We start from the raw sequence: 26838 nt of genomic DNA on the forward strand, positions 1-26838 counted from the left end.
GCTTTCATTAACCAACTGCTTTTAAATAAATTATTTGCTGTTTTCTATTTTTCTATTTCTTCAAGATGTGCTTACACTTAATGGCTTCATATTATTTGTATCCCCAGAATTAGATGCTGTTCTAGGGTTTGGTTACTCGACAGATACATTAAAAAAAAAACAACAACAACAACTCACAAAACAGCACCTGTAGACTAATCATGACCCCTAAACTGGAGAAGAATATCATAAAAAAAACCAAATATGCAGGAATTACAAACAATAAACCCAAATGAAAGTTGTATGGGTGTATCATATCATATCATATCATATCATATCATATCATATCATATCATATCATATCATATCATATCATATTTTGAGCTGCCAGAGAGCAGGGCCAACAAACTAAATAATGGGTTATTTTTATTTTTCCCTATTTTCAGAAATAAATGACCTGTTCTCTGCATCACCTCAGGCTGCTGGTATTCACAGCGAGAGAGAAAAACAAACAGAATATTAAAGTAGGAAATTACCTATTACACTAGCGGAATAATGTTTCCTTTACAGCCCTAGTGAGGAGGTTACTTCCCAGTAAACTTCTCATAAAGCATCAAACGGCATCGGTCTCTAGAGCTCCGAGTGACGTCACTGCGGAGGATGGTGTCGTGACGTCGGCAGTTCAATACTGACATGAACTGAGTAGGAGGGAAGCGGATGCATCAGCATCAGCCAGATGTGGAGCGGTTATGGCAGAGAGGGAGGGGTGGGGGGCTTGGATCAATAGTAAAGCTCAAATAAAGCTACAGCAGCACGTTTTAATTCATGGGAACCAATATTACAAATATTGATAAGGACTGATAATTTGTCAGTTTGGTGAATCAGAGAGAGAGACATGATTTTGATTTTGTGTTGAAGAAGCGCGTGGTTTGATTTGATTAGGACATACACAACTAATAAAGAGTCAGTGGAAATGCTGTGGAATAGTCTGGGCGGGAGAGTGGGGGTGTAGCCCGTGAGGCTGTGGTAATATCAGAGAGAGAGAGGTGGGGGGAGAGAGACGCGGGTGGACAGTGTGATGCTGCGCGTTATCTACTGGCTAAATGAGGGTTGTCTTTCCCAGTTTAGGCAGCAGGGCTTCTCCACCCTTTCCAGTAAGGATCAGTAATTTACACGACAACAGCAGGGCGCCTGTCGGATCTCCACTGGACCCTGCGCTGCTGGATCTCCCACAGAGCTTCTGCTGCTACTGCTGCTTCATCACCAAGCGCTTAACGCCGAAGGAGGACAAGGTCTGGTTTCTGTGCCATGTGCAGAACAACATGTATGTGTGAATTCACGCGGTGACAGCGGAGGGGGGAATGGAGCAGTTGTCATCAAATTCCTGCAGACGCACCGACGGTGATACTGTGGAGGCTGTCGTGTAGTGAAAAGACCTTCATACGCAGCGGCCAATCCTAGAGATTTCGGGAGGTTTTGACAGCCAAATAAAAGGGGGGAAAAGAGGCTCAGCGGTCAGGCTTCATGTCAGCCACAACAATGGGGTAAGTGTGGTTATTATCCCACAGACTGAGTAGTTTTCTTCCCTTGTTTTCTGTTTTTACATCAGCTGCAGCTGCCTCTCGGGGTATGAACTTGGCTGCCGTGAAAACACAGCAGGCAAAAAATAACGACCGGAGACTATGCGTAAAAATGTACCCAAATTCTATATCACACGCCTTGCGTGGCGTTTAATAGAGCGTGTGGTGGATGCATGTTCAAAAGGCTGTATGACGTGTGATTACGAGGTGCTCTGTTCACGGCCTTGATGTGCTGCACACTAAACAAGGCATTCATGTAACGAGACAACTTATTCATTTCCTCCATGAAGCAGGCCTGCCGTTTTCTATGTTTAAAAAGGAAGAATAAACACAAACATAATGCTTAAACATAAACCTCATTCAGAAGTTAAGTCTAGCTTCAAACTTTTAGGATCAAAATACTCTGTTAATCTGCAGACATTCCCAAAGTGGGATTATACCGGTGGGTCTTATAGGGGCTTTGGCTGTGTTTACCAAAATAAAGCAAAGTTTAAGTTCTTTGTTATTCTTTAATTCTTTAAATCTGACACACCGCAGTATGAAAATGAGCTGCTTTATCCAGGTCCCTATGTTTACCCTCCTACTTCATTATAGGTAGTTATGAAATTCTCAAAGAAATGATGTTAAAGGGCAGCATTTGTTCTTGTATACTCCCAGTCACAGACAGTGTGTGATGAATTGTACATGCTGTTCCTGCTCCAGAGAAGGGTTTGAACAGTCAGAGGCAGGGGGGTGTCATATATAGCTATGCTGCACTGGGCTCTGTAATGACAAAAGGTGGCTTTCTGTCTCTATATGGCAACACAGTGACCGCTGCCATGCACATCCTCAACAACAGGCTTCCATCAGTGAAACAGCCGCCTGGTGTGCACACAGCGCCGCTCATTTGCATGTCCCCTAACCCCGAGCTCAGCGGTCCATTTCCCCCACCAAGCCTGCCGTTCATTAACGGCTGTCTCCCGCAGTTCATTGTGATTAATTGCACAGCAGGGGGTAAACAATGTGGCACAGGGCACAGTGCGATTCTAAGGCATCAGCCAAAACTCCTGCATTAACTATTTACAATACTCTGGAGGCCTCACAGTCGCCCACTCTGCCCTCCCACAGTGTGGGCTGCACATCATTCAGCCATGTCCCACTCAGCTTCAGCTCTCCACCGGGCTCTGCCATACTGGTGACTAAGTTACTGTTATGCAACTGACTCAATGACTCAATTGATCTGCAGTTGGACTAATTGTAAACCCGGATTAAAAGCACCGCGCCGCTTGCAGTGTCTGAATAGGTTCAGATAGGGTGTAGTACACAGACAGATAAAGTTACATTTAACTTCGGCCTCGAGTGGTTTTATTCCAAGCTTTCCCCCAGTGCCGATGGTGATGGCACAGAGGATAACATTAGAGATGTCTATCAACACCCTCTCTGGTATCCACTCACTTCCTTTTGCAAATACAATCGATGCACAGACAGACTTGTTTCTCTCTCTGTCTTTGCCTTTGCTCATTTGCACATGTTTGTGTATGTGAGAGAAACAGAGAGAGAGTATGTGTGTGTTTACAAGCGCAAACACACACACACACACTTTAGGTAACCCAACTATTCCCAGTAGACGGCGCAACAGTGACTTGTCCCATTATTAACCTCTCTCCACCTTAAGTAAGATCTACTCCATCTCAAGCTCTTTTCTGTTCAAATAATGAAAAACTCTGGAAATGAGGACATCTTCTATGGGGTGTAGGTGGCAAGGGAAAGTGAGATCTCTTGAGATGGGGTTGTTTCATTATTATGCTTCTGTTTCAGCTTTTTGCCTAGCTAGGGGCAGCTGCACAGTTGAAGGGGACACACTGGAGTAGAAACTAAAGCACAGCCTTTTGTGCTATAAAATGTGTGAGCTGAGACTGGAAACCGTGCCCACATCTGTGCATCAACCCCCTGAAGTACAAGAGGCGGTGTAGGCAACACCTTTTTCCACTCCCGGAAATCCAGATGTGTGTATGTACCACAGAACATTTGGTACATTCATACGCATGGTGTGCACCATAGCTTGGCATATCTTAAAGGGTGCAGTGGTTCACCCCCTATTTTTCCCCCCAGTTTGTCACATTTTGTACAATTCGGTGTTTAAATTCCCGATCCACAAATATAGCGCTCATTGCCATGAAAAGATTTTTCTACTATTTAGAAGTAGTTACAGTGAAATCTGCACACAAGCATTACTGAGCCTCACGAAGACGCTTCTTCTGTTAGATGTTTTTCAGATCTATTTTTATTCACTCCTATTGTGCTGGAGTGAAGGCAGACACAGCTCAAAACTTGTGAAAATAAAATCAGAACTATCAAAATAGTAGTATGAATAGTATTCACCCTTTAATTCACAACACCCTTGGGGTAGGTGACCTGCCCCCGTCAGTTAATTTGTAGATAGGACTTCTATAAATGCCAAATCTGAAATGTGTTCCTTATCAAACGCTTAGAAAACTGCTCAGCGTTAACCCCGTAAAGCCTGAACCATGAAATTATTGCCAGAAAATTCTAATTTTTGAACCTTCTGACAAATTCAAACAAACAAACAAAAAAAGAAATATCAATTTGCATATTTTATTTTTGTTTTCTATAATTTCAGCTACATTTTCTATAGAAAAAAAAATCACACTCATAATGTAGAGGTCTCAAAAACTCATGTGTCAAATGTGAGAGGCAGTAATTTAAAGGGATTTACTGTGGTTTTTCTTCTTTATTGTTATAATGGATGGTCATATTAAATATGGCCAAAATCTCAAATAATAAAGTCAGCACATGTGCAAGTAATCCATGTGAAATAAGACGTCAGACTTTAGTCTGCTCAAAATGCAGATTCAGAAGTTTTTTTGATGCTTTCGGCTCCCTCTGTTAATGAGAAGGGGCAGCCACAATATGATCATTTCATGTTTCAGATAGAGAGTAACCCGAAGGCCCTGCACAAGATAAATAAGCATTATTTTGAGCTGTGACTCATGCAAAGCTCCTCTAGCAGAAGATTATGATGATTATGGAGCTGGGAATGACTACACCAGCTCCCTTTTAAAGTCTCATTTCATACTGTATTAAAAACCGAACAAGTATTATCTCCATCGTTATGGAGAGATAATACATACAATGAAGTCAGCAGAGTGTCTCGGGCACACAACCTACTCGTGAAGCCGCTTGACACTTTGGCGTGCTTGTGTTGTGTTCCCGAGCTCCTCAGATTTGAGCAGCTCGCAGTCGGTTCGCATGCTTGTTTCTGCCACACTGTGTTGCAGTTAAAGCTTCCCACTCTTCTTGTCTTCTCCTACTGGAAGATGAGTGGATTTATCAGTTCTCGAGCTTCTCCTACATTTATCACCTCCTCCACATTTTCCTCATCCCTCCCTTCTTCTCTCACTTTATCACTCTTCCTCCCTCAGTCATTCTGCCGGCCCCGTCTTTCTCTCTGTCTTAACATTCATGTTCCATCACCTGCCCTTGTGTCACGCAGTGTACTCTGCATGCTAAACGCCCCCTCCTTCTCCTCCTCCTCTTCTTCTTCTTCCTCCTCTGTGTTTTTCTTCCTCCTCCACACTTTCTTCCTTCCCACTCACTCACATCCCACTGAAGTGCCCCCCACCCCACCCCACCCCCACCCCTATAGCATATATTTACTTAGTTCATCGGTGATGGGAAGCAGGTAGGGTCTCATACCTTTCCTTGCAGCTTTTGTAGGCACTTTCAGTGCGGGTCCCCTGTTGATAAAACAGAGTTCATTGCTGGAGTGCAAGAGGATCAGCACGTACTGAACTGACCTTCATGCCATCCCATAACTGCTAACTATACCAGGCTATTGGCTCAGGGCAGATCACTGTAGACAACAAAAAGGACTGCAATGGGGGAATGCATGATGAATCTGAAGCCATTATGGACTGGGCCATCTTTTAAAAGAAGGCAGAAGACTCGAGAAATGATTCTTATGCACATTTTGCAATCAAATTCCCTCATTTATTTTGCTTTCTTTTAAAAGTTCAATTGTAGGAGTGAGTTCTGCTTTTTTTTTCTTTCTTGACAACTAGTGGGTGTCATTTTGGAACAAAACTCTTTGGCAAAGGCATTTATGTAAAAATGAAAGCCCGAGAACGAGTCTGTGTTCGGCACGCACACGCACACAATCAAACGACAAGGAGAGGAAAATTTGCCACAGCTTCATCAAATTATGCAATGAAAAACGACGCGAGTTGCCAAAGCGGCTATTGCACAGATCATACCGACAGGCCGTGGTTGTGTGATGTGTGCTGGGAGAGAGTTGAAATGACTCACAGTACCGCCACTTACACTGCTGTCGATGATTATGATAATTCGCGCACAGCACTCCACAAGCAGCTTTGTGGAGCGGTATTAATCATCCCAGATTCACTCCCTGACTTCCTATACTCCACGCCCCCCCCCCCCAATCATTCTCCTTTCTGCCTTTTCTCTTCCTTTCCCCTGTCTTCGTGTTTTTCTGTCTTTCCCAGTCTTGGCTAATCACACACAGGAGGGGTGCTGCTGTTGAATTTTAATATTCATTTATACAGCAAGCCTTTGATGTCCCCCATCACCCCCACAGTGCAGTGTAAGCACTTCTCTATCTCGTTCTCTGCCAGCACTGCCAGCCCAGAATATCTCCCTCAGCACCCTGCGCTTTGAGTTTGTGTGTGTACTGACTGTAGATATTACCCAAGAAGCCCCAACAATGGTGCAATATATGAGGGCACTGTAGGAGCAAACGGGGAGAGGAGGGGGTAAGTGAATGAAGGGTGAAGGTTGCACAGGGGTGATGGGTTGTCTAAAAAAATTTTTTTTAAATGACTGTTATATAATTTTCAGCCCTAATAGGGGCTAATCTAAGCCCTGGCTTGAACGTCACACAGAGGTCAAATAGGAATTAAGACATCTCAGATAAACCCGTAATAGGGGGCTGGACATGTGCAGATGATCAACACAAACGCAGACCCCTTCCACGCACACACACAAGGATGCAGATTTAAAATCCCATCATGTTTGTGTCGTTGTTTTTGTATGTTTGTGTGTGTGGTTACTGCAGCTCAGTGGGGTGTGTCTATGCTAGTTAACTGTGGCCTACTGTCTATATTTAGCCTGAAACCCTCTCCTACCCTCCTGTGTGACCCTCGCTTGGTGCTGCAGGCATTCCCATATCAGAGCAGAGAGACGGGGTGCTGCCTTGCAAAGAAAGAAGGACAGAGTTTGTTCTGGGTAGACATCCAATATGAGAGGAAGTTTAGGTTTAACATGTATGACTGAACTCAGTTGAGCCAGCTTCTCATTCGTATACAAGTCACTGAGTATGTAGTAACTCGGTGACAGCCTCTGTGTCTGTGGTGTAACTATGGAGGATGGCGAGCTGGTTGTTCATTTACCCAGGCGATCTGACTCCCCTGTGGGCAACAGGGGTTTCGTTGCCGGCGGCGGGTTTGGCGAGACGTTGGTGTTGCGGCACAAAGAGGTTCACCACTTCTTCTTCGTTCCCTTCAGGGAGCAGCCCATCTACAGCACGCGGGCTCACGTCTTCCAGATCGATCCCAACACCAAGAAGAACTGGCTGCCCACCAGCAAGCATGCTGTCACGGTTTCCTACTTCTATGACAGCACACGCAACGTCTACCGCATCATCAGCCTGGACGGCACCAAGGTGAGCGGCTCATCCGGGGTTGCTGATTCACGTCTTACTCCAAATGTTGCATATGAAACACCGGCTGCTTTTCATTTTTGCCAACTGGTGTGGTTTTATTATGATGTTCCAGATGTTTCAGTGTAATTACCTCATCACTCATCAAACAGGCTTCACTGCAATTCACTGAGTTTTAATGGTGTTTATAATTTATTATATTTGGAAACTAATGTGCAAACACCTCTTAAGAGAGCTCAGGGTTTGTAGGACGTCCCGAGACCGGCAGCTCATGTTTCACTCATGCAAGTGCTCTTTAGTGTCTATCTGCACTTCTATACTTATATCTTAGGATGTTCTTTTTGTTAGATATCCAGGAGGGGTACTTGGTGTGATTGGCCCTAGCTTTGCATGACTAAAGGCAGATTGGAGCTCTTTATAGGCACTGCACACATGCACGCCCCTCTGCCTGTTACGGAGAAAGGAGGGGTGAAGCTAAATTAGAAAAACAGATGACAGTGTGAGGAGAAAAAGAAATAGAAACAAGGAGACACATACAGAAAAGAAGCCAGGTCTTCAACACGGTCAATTTAACAATCGTCTCATATCATCCAGCACAAAATAGATAGCTAAGTTCAACTGTTATGTAACACACACTCAGTGACTTCTCCCCTTCACTAATAAAGCATCGTGCATTGATGCCAACTAGAATGCCAAGCATTACACAACACTGCTAATTGATCAGCCATTAATTTGTCCTACATTAGTGTTTTTTAACAAAGCCAGCTGAATTATGTAAAAGAGATACACTTCAATTCTGGTTCATGGAAAATGGAGGAAAAGGCTGAAGATTTCTGGTGGGTTTTTTTCTTTTCTCTAGTCCGTCTCTCAGTATTTTCTGACTTTGACAATCCCTCTGTTGCATTGAGTCTCTTTGTTTCCCATTGAAGATGTGAATCTCTATAAACCAATCATTTAAAAAAATTTTCTCAATCGTCTTCATTCGGCTGGATCCTTTAAAGGTCGCCGCAGCAGATCATCTACCTCCATTTCACCCCATCCTTAGCATCCTCCTCTGTTCCACATCCCTCTGCGTGTCCTTTTTCACTATATCCATTAAATGTCCTCCCTTTAACCAATATATCCACTATCCCTCATGCACATGTTAAAAACCATCTCAACTTTGCCTCTCTAACTTTGTCTCCAAACTTTTCAATCTGATCTTCTCATTTCTAATAATGGTCACTCCTGATGAAAACAGTAACGCTTAAAGAATCTTAATAATCTATTTAAAATGCCTGGATACTGTAGTGTCTTATTAATATCCGTGTATTTGTTAAAAGCCACGTTCAGTGTTTGTGGGATTGTCTGTAAATGGAAACTGCTATCTGTACTAGTAATAAAAAAACAACAACAAAGACATGTCACCATCATGTTCTGAACTGCACACTCATATTTTTTATTGTTTTAAAAAAAAGATTTAGGTCTAGAGGGGATTTCTAAGGCACACAGTACCACAGTATTTCTTTAGATTAGGTGAAAGGTTGTATTTTTAGAATCAAATAGTTATTTGTTCTATAAAATGAGAGAAACTGAGAAGTGAAATAGTCAAAAATCGAATTAGTTGAAGAAACACTTTGATATTTTATTTTGAAAAGCAAAGATACCTTCACAAAGACCTGAAATAGTTAGTTACTTACAATCAAAGATCCAAAAAGTTGATTCTGTTCATCTGAGCATGTATCAGGATATAATCGAACAGAGACACTCTGGATCAAGATGTAAATAAGAAAAATAAAGAAACTAGGTTTTTAGCTAATGTGTGTTCCACATACATACAATGGAGAGTTTCACCAACGTGAACTAGCGCTCTGTTTGACACCTCCTGTCGTGATACACACAGTTAATTTGATGCATATTAAGTGGGTCTGCTCTTTTTATTTTCAGGCAATAATCAACAGCACCATCAGCCCCAACATGACGTTCACAAAGACCTCACAGAAATTTGGGCAGTGGGCGGACAGCCGAGCTAACACTGTCTATGGACTGGGATTCTCCACTGAGCATCATCTATCCAAGGTACCACCCCTATCCACCCAAACACTACACACACACACACACACACACACACACACACACACACACACACACACACACACACACACACAGAGGGATGCACGCACACACACTCAAACCACCTCTACTATAAATCTTTCAGCATCAATCACAGAGCTTCTTGCTGTTTCTTCTTCTTCTTCTTTCAGCTTTCTTTCCTCTGCTTGCTACAGTTTCTCTCAAAGCATAGCTCCTTCGTCGGGCAGTTAGTCCTGACTGGGCGTTCTGTGTGTACAGTATACGAGTGTTTTCACTTTTGAGCTGGTGATTTCTCTCCTCTGCAGTGTGATTAAGCTCTGTCATGAACCAGGCACACTCACAGCATCCCGACTGTTAGGACACCTCATACACACATACACACACACACACACACACGTTACTACCAAACTCAGCAGTACAGACACGTCGTCTGTGCCAGGAAGGCGAGGATAACGAGGCTGTTAACAATACTTATAAGCATTCCTTGTTTTATACCGCACAATAACGCGGTGTGGTCATGTGACCTGAAGGTTGCTGAAGGTCAAGTGTTCTTTTTCTCCATCTCGAAATCCCTCAAACAAGTTTCTCGCTCATGCTTTGTCAGTATAAAACTCCCGTTAGCAGAAAAGATAGGATCCAGTGGTTGTGCACTTTGCATTTCACATGCTGGTTTACACCGACTGGCTTCAGTGTATTTATCATGAGAAGAACTACATAACCTGTCCTCTTTTAGGCTCTTTTTTTGGCTCATGGCTTAAGAAAGGGGCCAAAACTCTAGATTTCTCAGCCTCGTATGTTCTTAATTTGACGATTACTTTGGAAATGAAGCACTTTGGCAAGAACTAAAGGTGCTGTGCACAGCAGTTTGTCACTAACTGGACTGCTCAGTGGCCAGGTACCAAATTATCCAATTATGTGTCTGTAAGGTAGCCGGTTGCTGTATTACAGTAAGACAACTGCTTGGTACCACTGAATCTTATTGTGAGTTTATGCAAGTATAATTTATAATCTTAATAAGACATTGTACATAAATAAAGCTTACAATAACCTGCACAGTCAGTTCAGTTTATCCATCCAGCCATTTGTTTCCACTTACCTATTCTGGGCTGCAGGGTGACTGGACCCTGTCCAGTCTGTTATAGGGCAAGAGGAAGGGTACACCTAACCTCAATACAGAGTATGAAAAAGTAACAATAATAATAATGATGATGATCAACAAAATACTTTTCTCAAGTTACTTGCAAATGCTCAACATCAGTGCTTTAACCGACTTGCAGGCAGTTAGACTGTGAACAGGAACTCTCTGAGAAATACCTGCCAGCCAAGTGGAAGTATTTTCTTTGTTTTAAATTAGAAATAATCTAATTCACTTCTCAGATGACCACAGTGCCAAAACTCCTGAAGCACTTAAACTAAACTTATGCATTTAAAGCACAGAACCAGGACTATTATATTGCACTGAAGTAAAATGATATTGAGTTACTTATTGCAACTCCACTAATGGCGGACACAAGACCGACTTCAGCTGAGTCAATTTGATTTCCTCACCACTCAGCCCTCTGCAGTACTGTATATACTAAATTAGTGTGGGAGTCGCATCAGTGATGAACCACACCCTAAAGGGACATTGGGGAGGTGGGCTAGTGTGTATGTGCCAGAGTGTTTATATTTGCTCAAAGCCCCTCAGCTGAGCTCGCCTTACCGCTTCAGCCTGGCTGAATGTATCTTTGCTCTTGACCAAAATAACCCAAGAGATCAACTTCAGCCGCTGACAACTTCTCATTACAGGAAAAGTCTAAGAGGAAAATGGCACAGTTTGGTTAGCTCTAAGTATGCGCGTGCATGTCCAATGGAAAGGTTGTCATTGGAGACCCCGCTGGGTCATATTTCTGCAGAGGAATCATGGGTAATTCTTCTCCAAATTCAACTGCAGTTTTTTAATGGAAACAGCTTCTCTCTATACGTCACAGCTGACCTAATACATACTGAGCTCTTTCTTTCTCTCACAGTCCATTTACAGTGGGGCAAAAAAGTATTTAGTCAGCCACCGATTGTGCAAGTTCCCCCACTTAAAATGATGACAGAGGTCAGTAATTTGCACCAGAGGTACACTTCAACTGTGAGAGACAGAATGTGAAAAAAAAATCCATGAATTCACATGGTAGGATTTGTAAAGAATTTATTCGTAAATCAGGGTGGAAAATAAGTATTTGGTCAATAACAAAAATACAACTCAATACTTTGTAACATAACCTTTGTTGGCAATAACAGAGGTCAAACGTTTACTATAGGTCTTTACCAGGTTTGCACACACAGTAGCTGGTATTTTGGCCCATTCCTCCATGCAGATCTTCTCAAGAGCAGTGATGTTTTGGGGCTGTCGCCGAGCAACACGGACTTTCAACTCCCGCCACAGATTTTCTATGGGGTTGAGGTCTGGAGACTGGCTAGGCCACTCCAGGACTTTCAAATGCTTCTTACGGAGCCACTCCTTTGTTGCCCGGGCGGTGTGTTTTGGATCATTGTCATGTTGGAAGACCCAGCCTCGTTTCATCTTCAAAGTTCTCACTGATGGAAGGAGGTTTTGGCTCAAAATCTCACGATACTTGGCCCCATTCATTCTGTCCTTAACACGGATCAGTCGTCCTGTCCCCTTGGCAGAAAAACAGCCCCATAGCATGATGTTTCCACCCCCATGCTTCACAGTAGGTATGGTGTTCTTGGGATGCAACTCAGTATTCTTCTTCCTCCAAACACGACGAGTTGAGTTTATACCAAAAAGTTCTACTTTGGTTTCATCTGACCACATGACATTCTCCCAATCCTCTGCTGTATCATCCATGTGCTCTCTGGCAAACTTCAGACGGGCCTGGACATGCACTGGCTTCAGCAGCGGAACACGTCTGGCACTGCGGGATTTGATTCCCTGCCGTTGTAGTGTGTTACTGATGGTGACCTTTGTTACTTTGGTCCCAGCTCTCTGCAGGTCATTCACCAGGTCCCCCCGTGTGGTTCTGGGATCTTTGCTCACCGTTCTCATGATCATTTTGACCCCACGGGATGAGATCTTGCGTGGAGCCCCAGATCGAGGGAGATTATCAGTGGTCTTGTATGTCTTCCATTTTCTGATGATTGCTCCCACAGTTAATTTTTTCACACCAAGCTGCTTGCCTATTGTAGATTCACTCTTCCCAGTCTGGTGCAGGTCTACAATTCTTTTCCTGGTGTCCTTCAAAAGCTCTTTGGTCTTGGCCATGGCGGAGTTTGGAGTCTGACTGGTTGAGGCTGTGGACAGGTGTCTTTTATACAGATGATGAGGTCAAACAGGTGCCATTCATACAGGTAACGAGTGGGGGACAGAAAAGCTTCTTACAGAAGACGTTACAGGTCTGTGAGAGCCAGGGATTTTCCTTGTTTGAGGTGACCAAATACTTATTTTCCACCCTGATTTACGAATAAATTCTTTACAAATCCTACCATGTGAATTCATGGATTTTTTTTTCACATTCTGTCTCTCACAGTTGAAGTGTACCTCTGGTGCAAATTACTGACCTCTGTCATCATTTTAAGTGGGGGAACTTGCACAATCGGTGGCTGACTAAATACTTTTTTGCCCCACTGTAAGTCCATATATTCTGCACATACAGATGCATACATACTGCACAGATTAAGCCACATTGTTGTAGGAAGTACAGCACACAATCACTCACACACTTGTCCTGTGTCCAGTTTGCAGAGAAGTTTGCAGAATATAAAGAAGCAGCAAGACTCGCTAAGGAGAAGAGTCAAGAAAAGATGGACATGGCCACATCTCCTTCTCAGGTATGTTCAGTATGCCCTAACTTAATCACAACACCACCACCACAGTACTCTTACACGACTACTCATGACTACTGTCACAGTCATGTTGAGTAATAAACAGTTATAAGCAGGAAAAACAATAATTTTACCTTAAATTATATTTTATTTTACCAATTTTTATCTGCAAAAAAACTAAAAAAAAACTAAAAATAAATAAAAACAAACAAGCAACACCTCTCCCCCAAAACTTACATATAAATGCCCATGGTAGTCTGTTGTCGGTTCCTAGACAGATGTAGCTAAAATTACATTTCCTATTGGTTTATGGACTCCAGTTTTGAAGCATTATGGTTCTGGCCATTTTAATTTGTTGTCACCACATGTCACGGGTGAGGGTGGATTTGAAGGAGAAACAAAAGGGCACTTCACAGCTAAAGTATCCATGCCCCCGATGAACTTTAAGTTGAAGTTTATTTATATAGCAACAAGTCACAACAACAATTGCTTCAAGGCTCTTTATACCGCAGGGTAAAGACCCTACAGTATTATGGAGAAAACACTAACAATCAGACGATTCTCTGTGAGAAAGTGCTAGGCAACAGTGGGAAGGAAAAAAATCACCTTTAACAGGAAGAAACCTCGAGTGGAACCAGACTCATGGAGGGGTATCCATCTACCATGACTAGATGGAGGAAAAAGAAGAGACAAAGGAAGGCATATGGAGACAGGACAAACCACTCACTGTGGGAATAAGAAGACTCTTATTGTCTATTTTTTCTCTAAATGCTATCTTAATTAGAAAATTAAGCTAATGCTATATTTAAAAAGTCATTATACCAGCAACCGAACTCATCAGAAAAATATTTACCTGGATATAGAAGCAGGTTTATTTCCGCCAAAGTAGAATTAATTTTGCAGCCAAAAGAGTCGCCCTCTGCTGGCCATTAGAATGGTCGCAGGTCAATGTATTGGCTTCACTTTTCTGACCCACCAGTAACATCCATATTTTATATATAGTGTGTGGGCATAAGCTACCAGTGTGGTACATATTTTTTCTACATGTATCCGTGCCATAGATTACAAAAAAACGGTGCTCATTGTGGCGAAAAATTAGCCTGTATGCTAGCCTTTAGTTTGTGGAGGAAATGATAATAATAATAGTAATAATAGAGTGTTTTAGAGTATTTGTAACTGTGCCTAAATCTGTTAACTTAGCTTCATGTTTTTTCCTTTTGGAGGCTAGGGGAGCAGCCTTCTGCTGTACTGCAGCCTACTATATGTGCGAGGAAGTCTTTTAATGAAGCCAGGAGAATAGCTGCTCCCTCACCTGGGGTTGAAGGCTGCACTTGCAGCTCTCAGCACCACTTGCAGCTAGAGGCTGCAAAGCTCTACACCAGGGTCCCTGCTGAAAGGTGGTGTTTTAGCCACATGCCTGCTGGCTTTTTATTCTGACCTCTAGATCCTCTCCTTTACCTCGTCTAAATGAGGTAAAATAAAAATGAATCATGAGACACAAATTATTCTACTGAAACAAGCCGAGAATAGAGCTAACTGCTATATGCTGGTCCCAATAGGCCGAATCTCAGTGGAAATGCATCCTGAACAGATATTAAATCATATACTAATGAATGCGGAGCACAAAATGTAAAACCAGGCGTAATCTTGCTCTTATCTCTCACTTCCTTCTTGCCCATTAGAGGCGTACAGGCAGCGTCATTGTGTTACTGTATTGTGCCCAAGCCCTGAGTCTTAATAGCTTTGTTTTATGTAAGTGCAGCAGCCAAATCGTTTGTCTCTTGTATAATCCTGGGGTTGTATGGGATATAAAGATAAGAATTAATCTGTAATTCTCTAATTTCCCAGTGCTATAGACTGCTAATTTAATGTCCTGTAGGAATGTCAAAAATGTTTGCGACACAGTAGTGAGAGCTTTGACAGTGAGAGAGCACCTCCTGTTTTCAAAATTTCATTGCTTTGTTTTTAAATCTTGTCGTCATTTTATAATATCACAGACATTATTATCTTTTTATATGATTTTAGTAATATAAGCTTTATATCGGGTACTGTGCTAAAGTCTGATTTCTTTGAAATTCAGTCTTTCTTTGGACATTGGCTGCTTTTTCACTGACCAATTACAGAGGAATGCTTTTTTGATTGCTAAACCACTTTACACTGATGTACAGCAGTGAGCGTCTGCAGCCATCTATAAAACATGGAGGAGGCTCTGTCATGTCTTGGAACTGCATTCCATCCAATTGAGTTGGAGATTTTGTTAAAAATTATGGCACTTTGAACACAGCAGGTACCGATCCACCATGCAGTACCATCTGGAAAGCATCTGATTGTTAACAGCTTCATTTTTCAGCATGAGAATATAAAACTATGAGTCTCCCCAGCCCGCAGACATCAAAATTACTGAAGCAGTGTGGGATCGCTTTAAATTTTCTTTTAACTTTGGCTTTCAAGCTTGTTAGAATTTTACAAACTCATAAATGAATGAGGAGTGGCTTAAGACCTTTGCACAGTACTGTGCATTAGCTATAGTTTATTTGAATGTGTGGAAAGGAGCTGAAACAATTAACTGTTTAAATAATTATAGAAAGAAATGTAATCAAGTTTTTTAAATTTATTAACATAAAATTTTTTCGGTTATAGCTTGTTAGTATGAAAAAAAACAAGACGTCTTATCTTAATATTATGCTTAATATTAGAGGAATAAATGAGTTGTTTTATTGGGAAAAATACTGGATGGGTTACAAGCTCATGATAACTATCTATTACCCAGTTTTCTTAAACACCTAATGCTATTTGTCTTGAAAATTCAACCACTGTTTGCATGTTCTGCTTGATTATTATGTTTAACTGACAGTAAAAGCTGAATCACCGTGTCCACATGCAGGAGTCTCCGGCAGGTGAGCTCTCATCACCTTTGACCCCGGTGACTCCGCCCATGGAAAACATCAACGGCACAGATGAAATCTGTGACACGACTCCCAACTCAGACGCCCGTCCCGAGCCGGCGCAGAACGCTCTGGCCTTTGCACACAGGTACAGCCCACATTATGATGTGTGACATTAACGCAGCCGTAACCACGTGAGCATGCAACTGCTGTCACAGTCATATCTAACACAAACAATGCTAAACCAACAAAATTAATATGATTGGTGGTTTGTCTGCTGTTTGTCTGAGGCACAGACGTGTAGCCTGCACCTCCTTTCTTTATGCGTGTTCACCTTTATATGTTGCATGTCAGCATGGTCGTGAACGCCTTCTATTCACAGCTACTCTCTCATGTTTTTCCTCTCTAGGGAGCAGTTTAAGACTTGTCGGGTCTGCTCTTTCTGATAGGGATGTCAGTTCAAGTCCTGACTACTGCGACACCATAACTACGCAAAACAAACAAACGAACAGGAAAAAAAATGTTCAGGATCAAAGCTTTCAAAAATTAAGAGCCCGATTGCAGATCAGCAACAGGGAGGGTGCTCTTTCCAAAAACCTGATGCACTGCCTGTTTAGGAACTTTTAAAAAGTAAGGTTAAACCAGCACGCCAAAACTCCAGTAAGAACGAATGTGGTGATATGGGCGCAAGAGTTCTTCTTGAATTATGATCAGTGATATTTACACACTGGACCAGCAAACGATGTAACTTTGAGTGTTTCTCAGGTCTGAGAAATAATTTCACTTATTCATTTTTGTTCAGTCTGAGCATGCTCGGTGAGAAAAGCACATTTCTAATTTTGTGTATGCTACTGCGATGCAATAACATCATGTCAAATTCAAATCTCTTGACTGAGTAGGTGTTGGTGTCACCTCTATGCATGCACCAGTACTGTTGTGTACATTCCTCTGAAATGGATAACTCATGTTGCTTGTGATTGTTAATCCTGGTTCATATGCACCAGACTGTGTAAGATTCAGAGGTTAAAGAGTTGTGTAAATATTTTTGTTGTGTACAATGGCTTTCTGAAAAGGTGCGGTTGTGTGAGGCTCATCGCCAAAAAGTTGTCGATGAAGCATTTATGTAAGACTTATATAACACACTGTGGGTAGTGGGAGGCAGAGAGAGTGCAAGACAGACAGACAGAGACAGAGAGTATGTGTCAGAAACTGGGAATAGCGAGAACGACAGAGAGGGAGAGGTGCTTGTATAAAGTCTGTACATGAGTCACTCATACCTAAACAGCACAGCACCAACTGCACACACACTCTCAGCACAATAAATAAACTGAACAGACGGGAATGGGCAATCAGTTTGAGTTGTTCAACTGAGTGTTTTTCTTTTTTTCTGAGGAGAGGAAATGTTATCCAATGTCACTTGTAGTCCACTGTACACACGGGTCTTTTTATTTGTAAAACCTCTGTAACTTGTGCCACTTTGGTTATTTCTCTGGCTGCGATTCTTATTAATTAAAGATATCAATCAATATCAATCGCTTAATGTATTATCATTCTTTTGTTTTTTTCATTTGTTTAAATACTGGCGTATGACTGGAGAAGCTTTTTTAATATTTTAAACATACATTTTGAGATCTTGAATAGACTTAGAATACTTATTAAGAACTTATTAATGAGGGAAAGTCTGTGAAGTGTATGCTCACAAAATCCTGCCACCGCACGATGATGTCTGTGAAGCTTCACGGATCTGTGAAGTGAGAGCGGGATGTAGAGAGGACACCCACTGCCTGCTGCAGCCTTGCTGCTCATGTGTCTATTAATGCTGCATGCGTGGGAGATGGGGTCGACTCTCTGCATTCGCGATGGCAAGTTGTGGACGTAACAAGCGAACCTCTGTCTCACGTGTTCTCAGAGGCATATGCAGTGAGGGTAGAAGCAAGAGCCATCCAAATATTTTACCACGTAACCCTTCATTTTTCTGTCTCTCGATGATTCACACTTTGCCAGTCTTATATCATCGGACTGTTCCGCGAACCGATGTGAAAATGTGTTTTTTGACAGCTGGTTGATAGCAAAAAGGAGAAGGGACAAAAAAGGAATACAGTGTTTTTTAGTGTATTTTATGTGCTTACTTCTATGCTATTTGTGGAGACTCAGGTGTCAGTGTACAAAAGGAGTGGAGACCTCTGTGATGGCTTGACTCTTGGCTGTATATCTGTTGATGACGATGTTGATGATCATAGTGTATATGTGTAAGTACCGCACTGTTGCTTAGCGGGGCTGTGTAGGCAGGCATGTGTGGGAGCAGAGGGCAGAGGGAGGAGGGATGAAAGAAAGCAGGTCCACGAGAGAGTTTTTATATCTGGACGTGAGCGTGGCTTGGCAGGTCTGCACCGGACTCGCTTTGAATGGTTTTCTGAATATTGTAAGACCTTTTTCGTTGGACTGCTGGGGCTGTGTGTGAATGGTGCTCTAATGTCGGAGGATGTAGGCGTTTGTCAGTGGGTTTGCGGTAGGCTTGCATGAAAGGAGACCGTGCCAGTGTCTCCATTCCACTTGTGCTGCCATGGCAACTGCTCAGCCTCCCCGCTTCTTGAAGGGCTGTGCGAGGAGAAAGAACCTACCTGGCAACCAGCAGCGGTCAGGACGCGCCAGAGAGCTGCAGAAATAAGTTTACGCTTTGTGTTCGGTATCTTTATTGAGATGATGCTCGACATTGTGAAGCAGCAAAGCAAAAAACAGAGTGTTGAGGCTCATGATGTATTGGCAGTGTATACAGATTATCTTCAAAACACAAAAAACATTCAGAATTTTGCTTGAAAAATAACATTTAATAAAAACATTTAATTGGTAAAATAAAAATGTGAATCTGAGACTGGATTAAATCTGCTCCTTTAATGGCTGCCTTAATGATACATATTATTACAAAGAAAAAAAGAGTTAATTCCATCGTATTTACAATTTCAAACTGATACAAACAGGAATTTTTTTTTAACATCACATTCATTTTTACATTTTAAAAGCACCAAAAATCAAGAGACACCAACTGAAAAACATCTATTTCTATTAACATTTCTGACATGTAAATGATAGTAGTTCAGTGGCACAGCAGTATTAAACTTACCCTCATTGTGTCTCACACACACTTTCCTCTCTGCCCTGCCATCCTCAGCCAGAACAGTGCTCAGGTGCCCCCCTGAAACCTCTGAGCCAGACTCGTTTAATGAAGACGAACACCAGTGTCAAAACATCTTGCACTCTCCAGTTCTCCCTTTGTCGCTCTCCCTCGCTGTCTCCGTCTGTCTCCGTCTTCACATCTTGACGTCTTGCCTGCACTCTGGCTCTCCGAGCTGGTGCAGCGTGGGGTTTATACATTGGCAGGGAGGCATGCCTTGGTGACAGCTCTGCTCCATCTGTGTATGAGCATGTGTGTGTGTGTGTAGTTGGGGGGTTGGGGTTGTGTGTCTGGTAATATGTGCATGTGTAGGATGAGGTGTCGTCTCCCTCCTATGCGTCACACATGCAGACACACTTGCGCTCACGGAGGGGGTGGCTGTTGTGTAAGAAGTGAAGGCGCCGTGGGAGTCCTGAGTGAATTCTTTCTGGGCTTTCTCACTTTTACTCTTCGCAGAGTGGGTGTTACGGAAAAGTGGAGTGCTGCTGCAGTGTGTGAGCATATACGGTGGGCTATACAGTGTGTGTGTGTGTGTGTGTGTGTGTGTGTGTGTGTGTGTGTGTCAATGAGAGGGTGGAACAAAACAGAACTGAAAACATTGTTATGGATCATACAGACCCTCATCACCCCTTGAGCGAGCTAAGCTTCCTTTTGTGTTTGCACCAGTGTGAAAAATTACAGTGAAGTATGTGTGGGAGTAGGAGTTCCTTTTTCAGGGATACTTGACTTGATGCAGGTGCTCAACAGAGTTTAGATCTAATGGCGCCAAAGTCAGACATTATGTGAGAGACAGGGAATAGATGTTACATAAATCTAGAGATACGGTATGCAGTGTACAGATCTAACAGGAGAGCACATAAGAAACATTTCCCTCCCTAAAGTTGTACTTACTAATACACTAGGAGCCAGATTTTCTTGTGTGTGTGTTTTTTAAGCGGTCCTGAGCAGTTTGCTCACCAGGCTTTCTGAAGGTGTTTCAAAGTTTTTTCTTTGGACATTTCCAGTCCAGTTCTTATACCTGAGGGTTTTTGAGCAAAGAAAGCCACCTTATCCAAAGAATGAATTGTTGTGTCAATGCATAACAGAAGCAATTTCAAATTGTATCTTTAGGCACTTTGTTACTAGCACCCAGTCAAAAAAAACACATAATATGTTTCCATATATGTAGCAAAATCTATGACAGATGCCAAAAATCACTCAGGTTGATTAAACGCAGAGCTGTTTAACCAAAACCTTAGAATAACTTGGGATGTTGAGAAGCACCTTTGGGAAACCAGGACAAATGGAGAACAAAAGAAGTAACAGGCCTAAACAAAAAGTATCTACAGAACATGATCTGTGTCTGAAAGTCATGTTCGAAAGTAATATGAAAAGAAAAAAAAGTCCAGAAGAAATCTGACACAGGCCTGACTGTTTACTGAAGCCTCATCAGAAATGGTCTCAGTGGAAGATCAGGAAAGACTGAGGTACACTCAAAAAAATAATTCATTGGATGAACAGAATTTTATCTCGCCCCTTATATTCCATCTAAACAAATGGAAATCGTTTTATATTAAATCCATCTTGATTGTGTTGTTTCAACACGATATATGTTTGTAAGTGTAACATAATATTAACATTAACATTCAATTAATTTGAATTTTATTCAATCAACATGTTTGTGCCAAGTTAGTCTAATTAAATGAATTTAAATTCACGTTATATTGTTTAAACACTTCAGCACATCAAAAGTCAGTCTTGTTACATGAACTAGTAAAATATTTGTTACACTTCTGTTAATCTTGTTCAATGAGCAAATGTAACTTATGTCTATAGCACATGTTGTGTTCATATTAGATAATGTTCAACAAAAAATTCACCGGATTTACAACAACTTCCAATCTATCCATCCTCGTATCTTTATCTGGGCTGCAGAGGGCATAACCCTGAAGTGATAGGGTACATCCTGGACAGGTCACCAGTCTATCACATAGAGACAAACAACCATTTGCAGTCACATTAACACCTTTGGGTAATTTAGTATCATCAGTTACCCTAACCCTAATAACTGCATGACTTTTAACTGTAGAAGAAACCAGAGTACCAGAGAACCCATTGCAAACTTGACCAGATTGTGGATTTGAACGCAGGACCTTCGTGCTCTGAAGCAACAGCGCTAACACCATGCCCTTGAGCTGTCAATCCAGACATAACAAAAGTATGAAAGTTATGCTTGATGCAGAATTTTCTTTATGTTTTTGTCCCTGACAGGTTAAACCACAATAAATAGCAACAGCATTTATGTTGCCATGGTTGTCTGCCTCTTATAACCCCAGTGATTTTCCTGTGGTTTGAAATCTCATGTGATCTTGTGAATTTTGTGAGTGCAGGCAACTAACCACACTTCCTAGATTGTATCATGTCATCTGAACAAGAACAAATTAAGTTGCAGATCCAACATGATTTGATTGCGTTCACCATAGAAACTTGACAATATTTTGTTCAAATGACATGTGAACTTGTAAATGTAACCGCCCAATTTCCTTTTTTTGAGTGTATGACAAGTTACACAAGAACTGGACTGAAAATCAGTGGCAGCAGATCTTGTGCAGTGATGAATCTAAATTTTAAAATTTTGATTCAAATTATCTTCAGTATGCACGGAGGAAGTCAGGAGACGTACAACAGTGAGTGTCTACAATCATCTGTAAAACATGGTGGAGAACTTGATGAAATTCATTGGAATGACAAAGGATTTGAATCTTTTACATAATACGATACCCTTTTTAATGCATTAAAAACTTAGCTGACAGCAAAAAACCCAAACAAACAGTGGAACACTATCAGATTGGCCTCCCCAGTGCCCAGACCTCAACATTACTGAAGCAGTGTGGGATCATCTGAGAACAGAGAATTAAACATAAGACAGCCAGCATGCAAAGAAGAGCTTTGAATATCTTTCCCGAAATCTGAAGAAATATTCCTGAAGACTACTTAATGAAATGTCCCGACAGTTTGCCTGAGAGAGTTCAGGCTATGTTAAAGAATTAATGTGTTTCATAACAAATATTGACTTTCAGGCTTTTTAGAATTGTGCAAACTCTGCACCTATTTTCTATTTTGTTTGCTTGTATAATTATTGTTGGTACATATTTAAACAGTATATTGTTCATCATTTATTATATATATATAATATATATTAAGATATATACTATACAACTCTGAACCTATAAATGAAAAGGACAAAAATAATTTTTTTTTTGTAGGCGCATGAAAATCAGTCACATTTAATCACTTCGTCATCTACTCTGTGAGTAGCTGGACCAGATTAGGCTCCAGCCAGTCTAAAGGATATAATCTCAGATTATAGCTCATCTGTCAGACAGCTGCTTTCACAACTACGGCCCGTGAAGTGCTGACCTCCAGCCTGAGTGCCCACTGCAGTCGTTGTTCCCTGTTATCTCATGTTCGTGTATTTAGGAATATTCTTTCTAAAAGGTATTATTTATATTTTATACTGTGACATACAGTTTCATGGTCACGTGAACACAAAACAAATCCTACTGACCATTTTCATTAGTTAAATTATATCCCTCTGTTGTGTTAACAGTAACAAATTTACCAGATTAGCTGGTAAGATTACAGTTAATAGCAGATTTTATAGAATAACTCAAATTATTTGGGAAAATTACCATGCACATGCATTCCTTTACCCCCAATCGTGTTTCTATCAATTCAGAGCACTGAGTTACATTTCTAACCCTAACCAGAGCTACTACATTCCTAATCCTAATCTTAATCTTAACCCTTAGTCGGACTTTAAACCAAATCTTCAGGCTAAAATCTGTGGGCCTGCTCTTTGCCCCGAAAGGGTCCTTAAAATGTGAACATTTGTCGCTCTCCTCCAACTTTCAGGAAAATTGGCCTGGAAGATTTTGTGTAATCTTGTTTACACACAAACAGACAAATAAAAAAACGTAACCTTCTTGGTAAACTGAAGTAATCGTGCTCAGCTCAGTGAGGCCCAATAAAAGTACGGATTACAATGAGAGATGCAAACCTTATTAGATGTACAATGAAATGATTTAACACAATAGAAAATGATAACTATGAAGTATTTTTTAATAATAATTTGCATTATTGTTCGATGGATTGATGGATTTTCACCATGCATTTTCATGGAAACACGAGCACTCATCATCTAATGTCACTGTTGGTGAACTGACAGCATGCGTTTCCCTGTGTTCTGCAGCCCCGCCATGACAAAACACTGGGAAGCTGAGCTGGAGGCACTAAAGGGGAACAATGCCAAGCTAACGGCAGCTCTGCTGGAGTCCACTGCCAACGTCAAACAGTGGAAACAGCAACTGGCCGCCTACCAGGAAGAGGCAGAGAGACTACACAAACGGGTGAGTGAGGAATGGGGAGGCCACAGGGATGCTTGTTTGTTTTCATGTGTGATTAAATCATTTCAATTTGAAAAGGGGTGATCATTTGGTGGGGGTGCTTTGAAGTTGGGATGAGAGGGAAAAAGAATAAAAGAGAGTTGAGTGTAAGCATGCGGGAGAGTAAAGGGAAGAGGTCGTCTGGGAATGAGACAGAGAGCCTGTTTCTGTTACACCGGTTCCTCTCTGGATCTGAATAATGATGTCCACAATTTATTCTTGCAGGTGACTGAACTTGAATGCCAGAGCAACCAAACCCCAGTGATTAAATCCCAGAAGACTGAGCTCAACCAAACCATAGAAGAACTAGAGACTGCACTAAGGGATAAAGAAGAGGTGTGTGTCTGTGTGATTTTTCCCTAAAATGAAAAGGCTCATGCACGTTAAATTTCATTTACACAGCACTTTACTTTTTTTCTTACACCCCCCAGGAAATGGAAAAGTTGAAAGAAGAACTGGAAAACATGAATGACCTGATGGAGCAGAAAGACACACTCACCCAGAAACTCGAGGTGAGTCAAAAGAGTGGGACGGTCTTTATCCTCTATCCTCCAAAAAATCGCCCCACCTTAATGCACTAACATGCCAACATCATCTCACTGTGCAGGAGACGGAGCTGCGCGGCCGTGTGCTCGAGGAGCAGCTGTCGGGTGCCGAGCAGAGGCTGGAAGAGAACCAGGAGGAGCAGGAGAACTTTAGGAAGAGCCTGCGGACGCTGCTGGAGCTGCTGGACGGCAAGATCTTTGAGCTGACGGAGCTCAGAGACACCTTGGCTCGGCTCATAGAGGAGGCCAGCTAGAAGACAAAGTTACCTAAACTTCACAGACAGAGCCATATGACAACTTACTCTGACACCTACCCACTATGCTCCCTTTTCCCCTCTACAACCCACACAGATTAAAATGAGACACTGCCCACATTCATATTTCAGTCAAAAAGGGCAGCTGTTCCCCTGTTTTTTTTACCTTGCAGGCATCCAGTTCCTACCAACCGCAGGCGCTCCTGTGGCTCGCGACGATGCAGGGTCTACCTCAGCTTGCCTTCTGATGGGCTGGTGTAGGCATAACCTCGGCTGAACTGGTAGTTCCTGCCCCCCCCCACCCCCCCAACCTACCCCCTCACACCCACACACACACACACACCCTTTCGCAAAGAGTTAACTTGAGAACTGTGCCTCAGTGCCATCTACTGTTTGACTGGGAGAGCTGCACCACAGCTTTCAGCATCACACCACACCGTCACCCCCCTCCCCCTGCTTCCACTCTAAACTGCACCCCCCCCCCCCCCCCCCCCGGAGGGGAGCGTTGAAAGTCATGTGGAAATAATTGCTGTTAAGACTCAGAGAACTGCGCCAAAGCTGCCAAATCCCCCCGAAAATATTGTCCTCTAACTAGCAGATGCTTTGATCCAAAGTGACTTACTGTACAGACGAGAACTGAACGGAGAAGCCCCATGTTTGAGGTCGGGCTGCCAGAAGAGAATTAAAGGATAACTCTCAATACAACAAATCAGTCAGTGTTACCTATTTGTCTGGAGTAACATCACAGCTGCCCCCTCCCCACACCCCAAATCCCAACCTGGGAAAAATATAGTTCGGTTTACTTCCGTGTCCACAGCCAGTTTAAATTCCTATACGATAGACAACTACTAAATCTTCCAGAGGCGTTGTTCATGCCACACAGAAAGTTTCGGGTGTGTGTGCCCACGTTATATTCAACATGAAGGATTGCTGCATCCGGACTGCTTCCACCATCACAGACCTGTCTTCCTGCCAAACTCAGTGTGGTGTGTGTTTCTGAACAAGGCCTGACATAATGTGTGCCTTCAAGCACACATGAGTGGAGAAGTGTTTGTATATAATATGTGTGTGTGTTTGTGTGTGTGTGTGTGTGTGCGTGTGTGCAGCGAAACATTGTGGACAATAAGGCCGCCGACACTTAACACACACACACACACACACTCTCACACTGAGCAATACCAGACAGGCTCTTTTCAACACCTTCTATCCGACTCTATCAGGTACTTTACTCAGTGGACTCATGCAGATATAGGTCAAATGCAACTAAGCTGGTCTCCCCCTGTCCAACAGAAAGTGTACTACTTTTGACCGTAAAACTGTGTGGCAGCCCTGTCTGGTCGAAGTAGTGCATCGTGAAGGGCTTCTAGAGTGTCATCTTGGTGTTCGTAAAATCTCCACCCTCAGTGAAACTGGCCGCAGGTTTTCACTCCTCACTGGTGAATACAGAACTGCACTCAGTTTCTATTCTTTTTTTACACAGAATATAACACTGATGATATAATTATAGAAATGTACAAGACAACTTTCTACTCATGACTGCGTTTAAATGAATGGCTGGAAGACTCAAAATGCAGTAACACCTTGGGGTGGCTTATTGTTGTGTATTAACCTATGAGTGTTCACCCTGTAGGTTGAAAACAGCAACAACAAAAACTCTTCTGTGCATTTTAAATGTGTTAAAAACACAGTTTTACACATTCTGTACCCAAATATAGACTTACTGTATACAGCAGCATTTATGCAGGTAAAATCTAAAGCTGTACCTTAAACTGGCTTCCTTAAAATTGACTCCATTTCTAAAGTGCACCTTGTTTGCGCTTTATTTCACTGTTATAACTCCCTCTATGTAGTAGATTTGTATTAAGTAATACCACAGCAGCTTTCTGCAGGTTAATACACTGGAATAAGTCTCATGTAAAGGGAAATGTTACTTTTTTTTCTGGTTTAACATTGACGGTTGAGTGACAGAGATGGAATACCTTAATATTAATGCTATTGTTAATGAATGCCTTTGTACAGTAGTGGATAAGAAGCTTTTCATTCTCCTGTTTTGTAACTTATGGTATTTAAATGTAGGTATTATTATTGTATTTAGAGGTATGAGAAGACTGGCAATATTTTTGACTATTTAAAGTAATTTTGAACTCATGATATTAAAGAGGTACCTCAGGCCAACGATGTTCATAGACTGGTGAGACTTGTGAGTTCGCAGCTGAAGGGATTTATCACATGCCGGTGACAAACGATCAGGAGACATACTTGTTGGTGCTTCAGCCAAACTACACCCCCTGTTGAATTCAAAGTCAAAGAAACACACCTCTGTGAACTAAGAAATGCTATGTTTTTTATTCAAATACAGTGACTGCGGCATTCAGTGTGTGCAAAGTGTTTGGGCTCTGTTTTTTGTTTTTTTTAATCGAAAATATTCAGTAGACA

The 26838-nt window shown here is 42.0% G+C and overlaps 1 protein-coding gene across 2 annotated transcripts; it reads left to right on the top strand.

Annotated features, from left to right (window-relative positions):
• Nucleotides 1–990: 990 nt before the first annotated feature.
• Nucleotides 991–26827, top strand: homer1b (homer scaffold protein 1b). 2 transcript variants are annotated; one of them, XM_085179661.1, is made up of 9 exons: nucleotides 991–1523; nucleotides 7080–7236; nucleotides 9160–9291; nucleotides 13036–13128; nucleotides 16007–16155; nucleotides 23411–23567; nucleotides 23829–23939; nucleotides 24035–24115; nucleotides 24211–26827. In XM_085179661.1, exons 1-9 carry the CDS (start codon nucleotides 1504–1506, stop codon nucleotides 24400–24402), a joined length of 1092 nt encoding a protein of 363 aa, XP_085035787.1. In that variant the 5' UTR covers nucleotides 991–1503; the 3' UTR covers nucleotides 24403–26827. The 2 variants fall into 2 exon arrangements, with proteins under 2 accessions (XP_085035787.1, XP_085035786.1); XM_085179660.1 differs by lacking the exon at nucleotides 991–1523 and having other exon boundaries at nucleotides 1530–7236.
• Nucleotides 26828–26838: the final 11 nt, after the last annotated feature.

This window comes from Neolamprologus multifasciatus, chromosome 12 (assembly GCF_963576455.1).
Source record: "Neolamprologus multifasciatus chromosome 12, fNeoMul1.2, whole genome shotgun sequence".
Classification (NCBI taxonomy): Eukaryota; Metazoa; Chordata; class Actinopteri; order Cichliformes; family Cichlidae; genus Neolamprologus; species Neolamprologus multifasciatus.

What these genes read in the sequence shown, in the direction of transcription:
- homer1b (XM_085179660.1), top strand. Translation starts at nt 6,934, where the DNA reads ATGGAGGATGGCGAGCTGGTTGTTCATTTACCCAGGCGATCTGACTCC. An exon ending in CTGAGCATCATCTATCCAAG is followed by an intron (nt 9,292 to 13,035) that starts GTACCACCCCTA and finishes TCCTGTGTCCAG; the next exon opens with TTTGCAGAGAAGTTTGCAGA. An exon ending in CACTCACCCAGAAACTCGAG is followed by an intron (nt 24,116 to 24,210) that starts GTGAGTCAAAAG and finishes CTCACTGTGCAG; the next exon opens with GAGACGGAGCTGCGCGGCCG.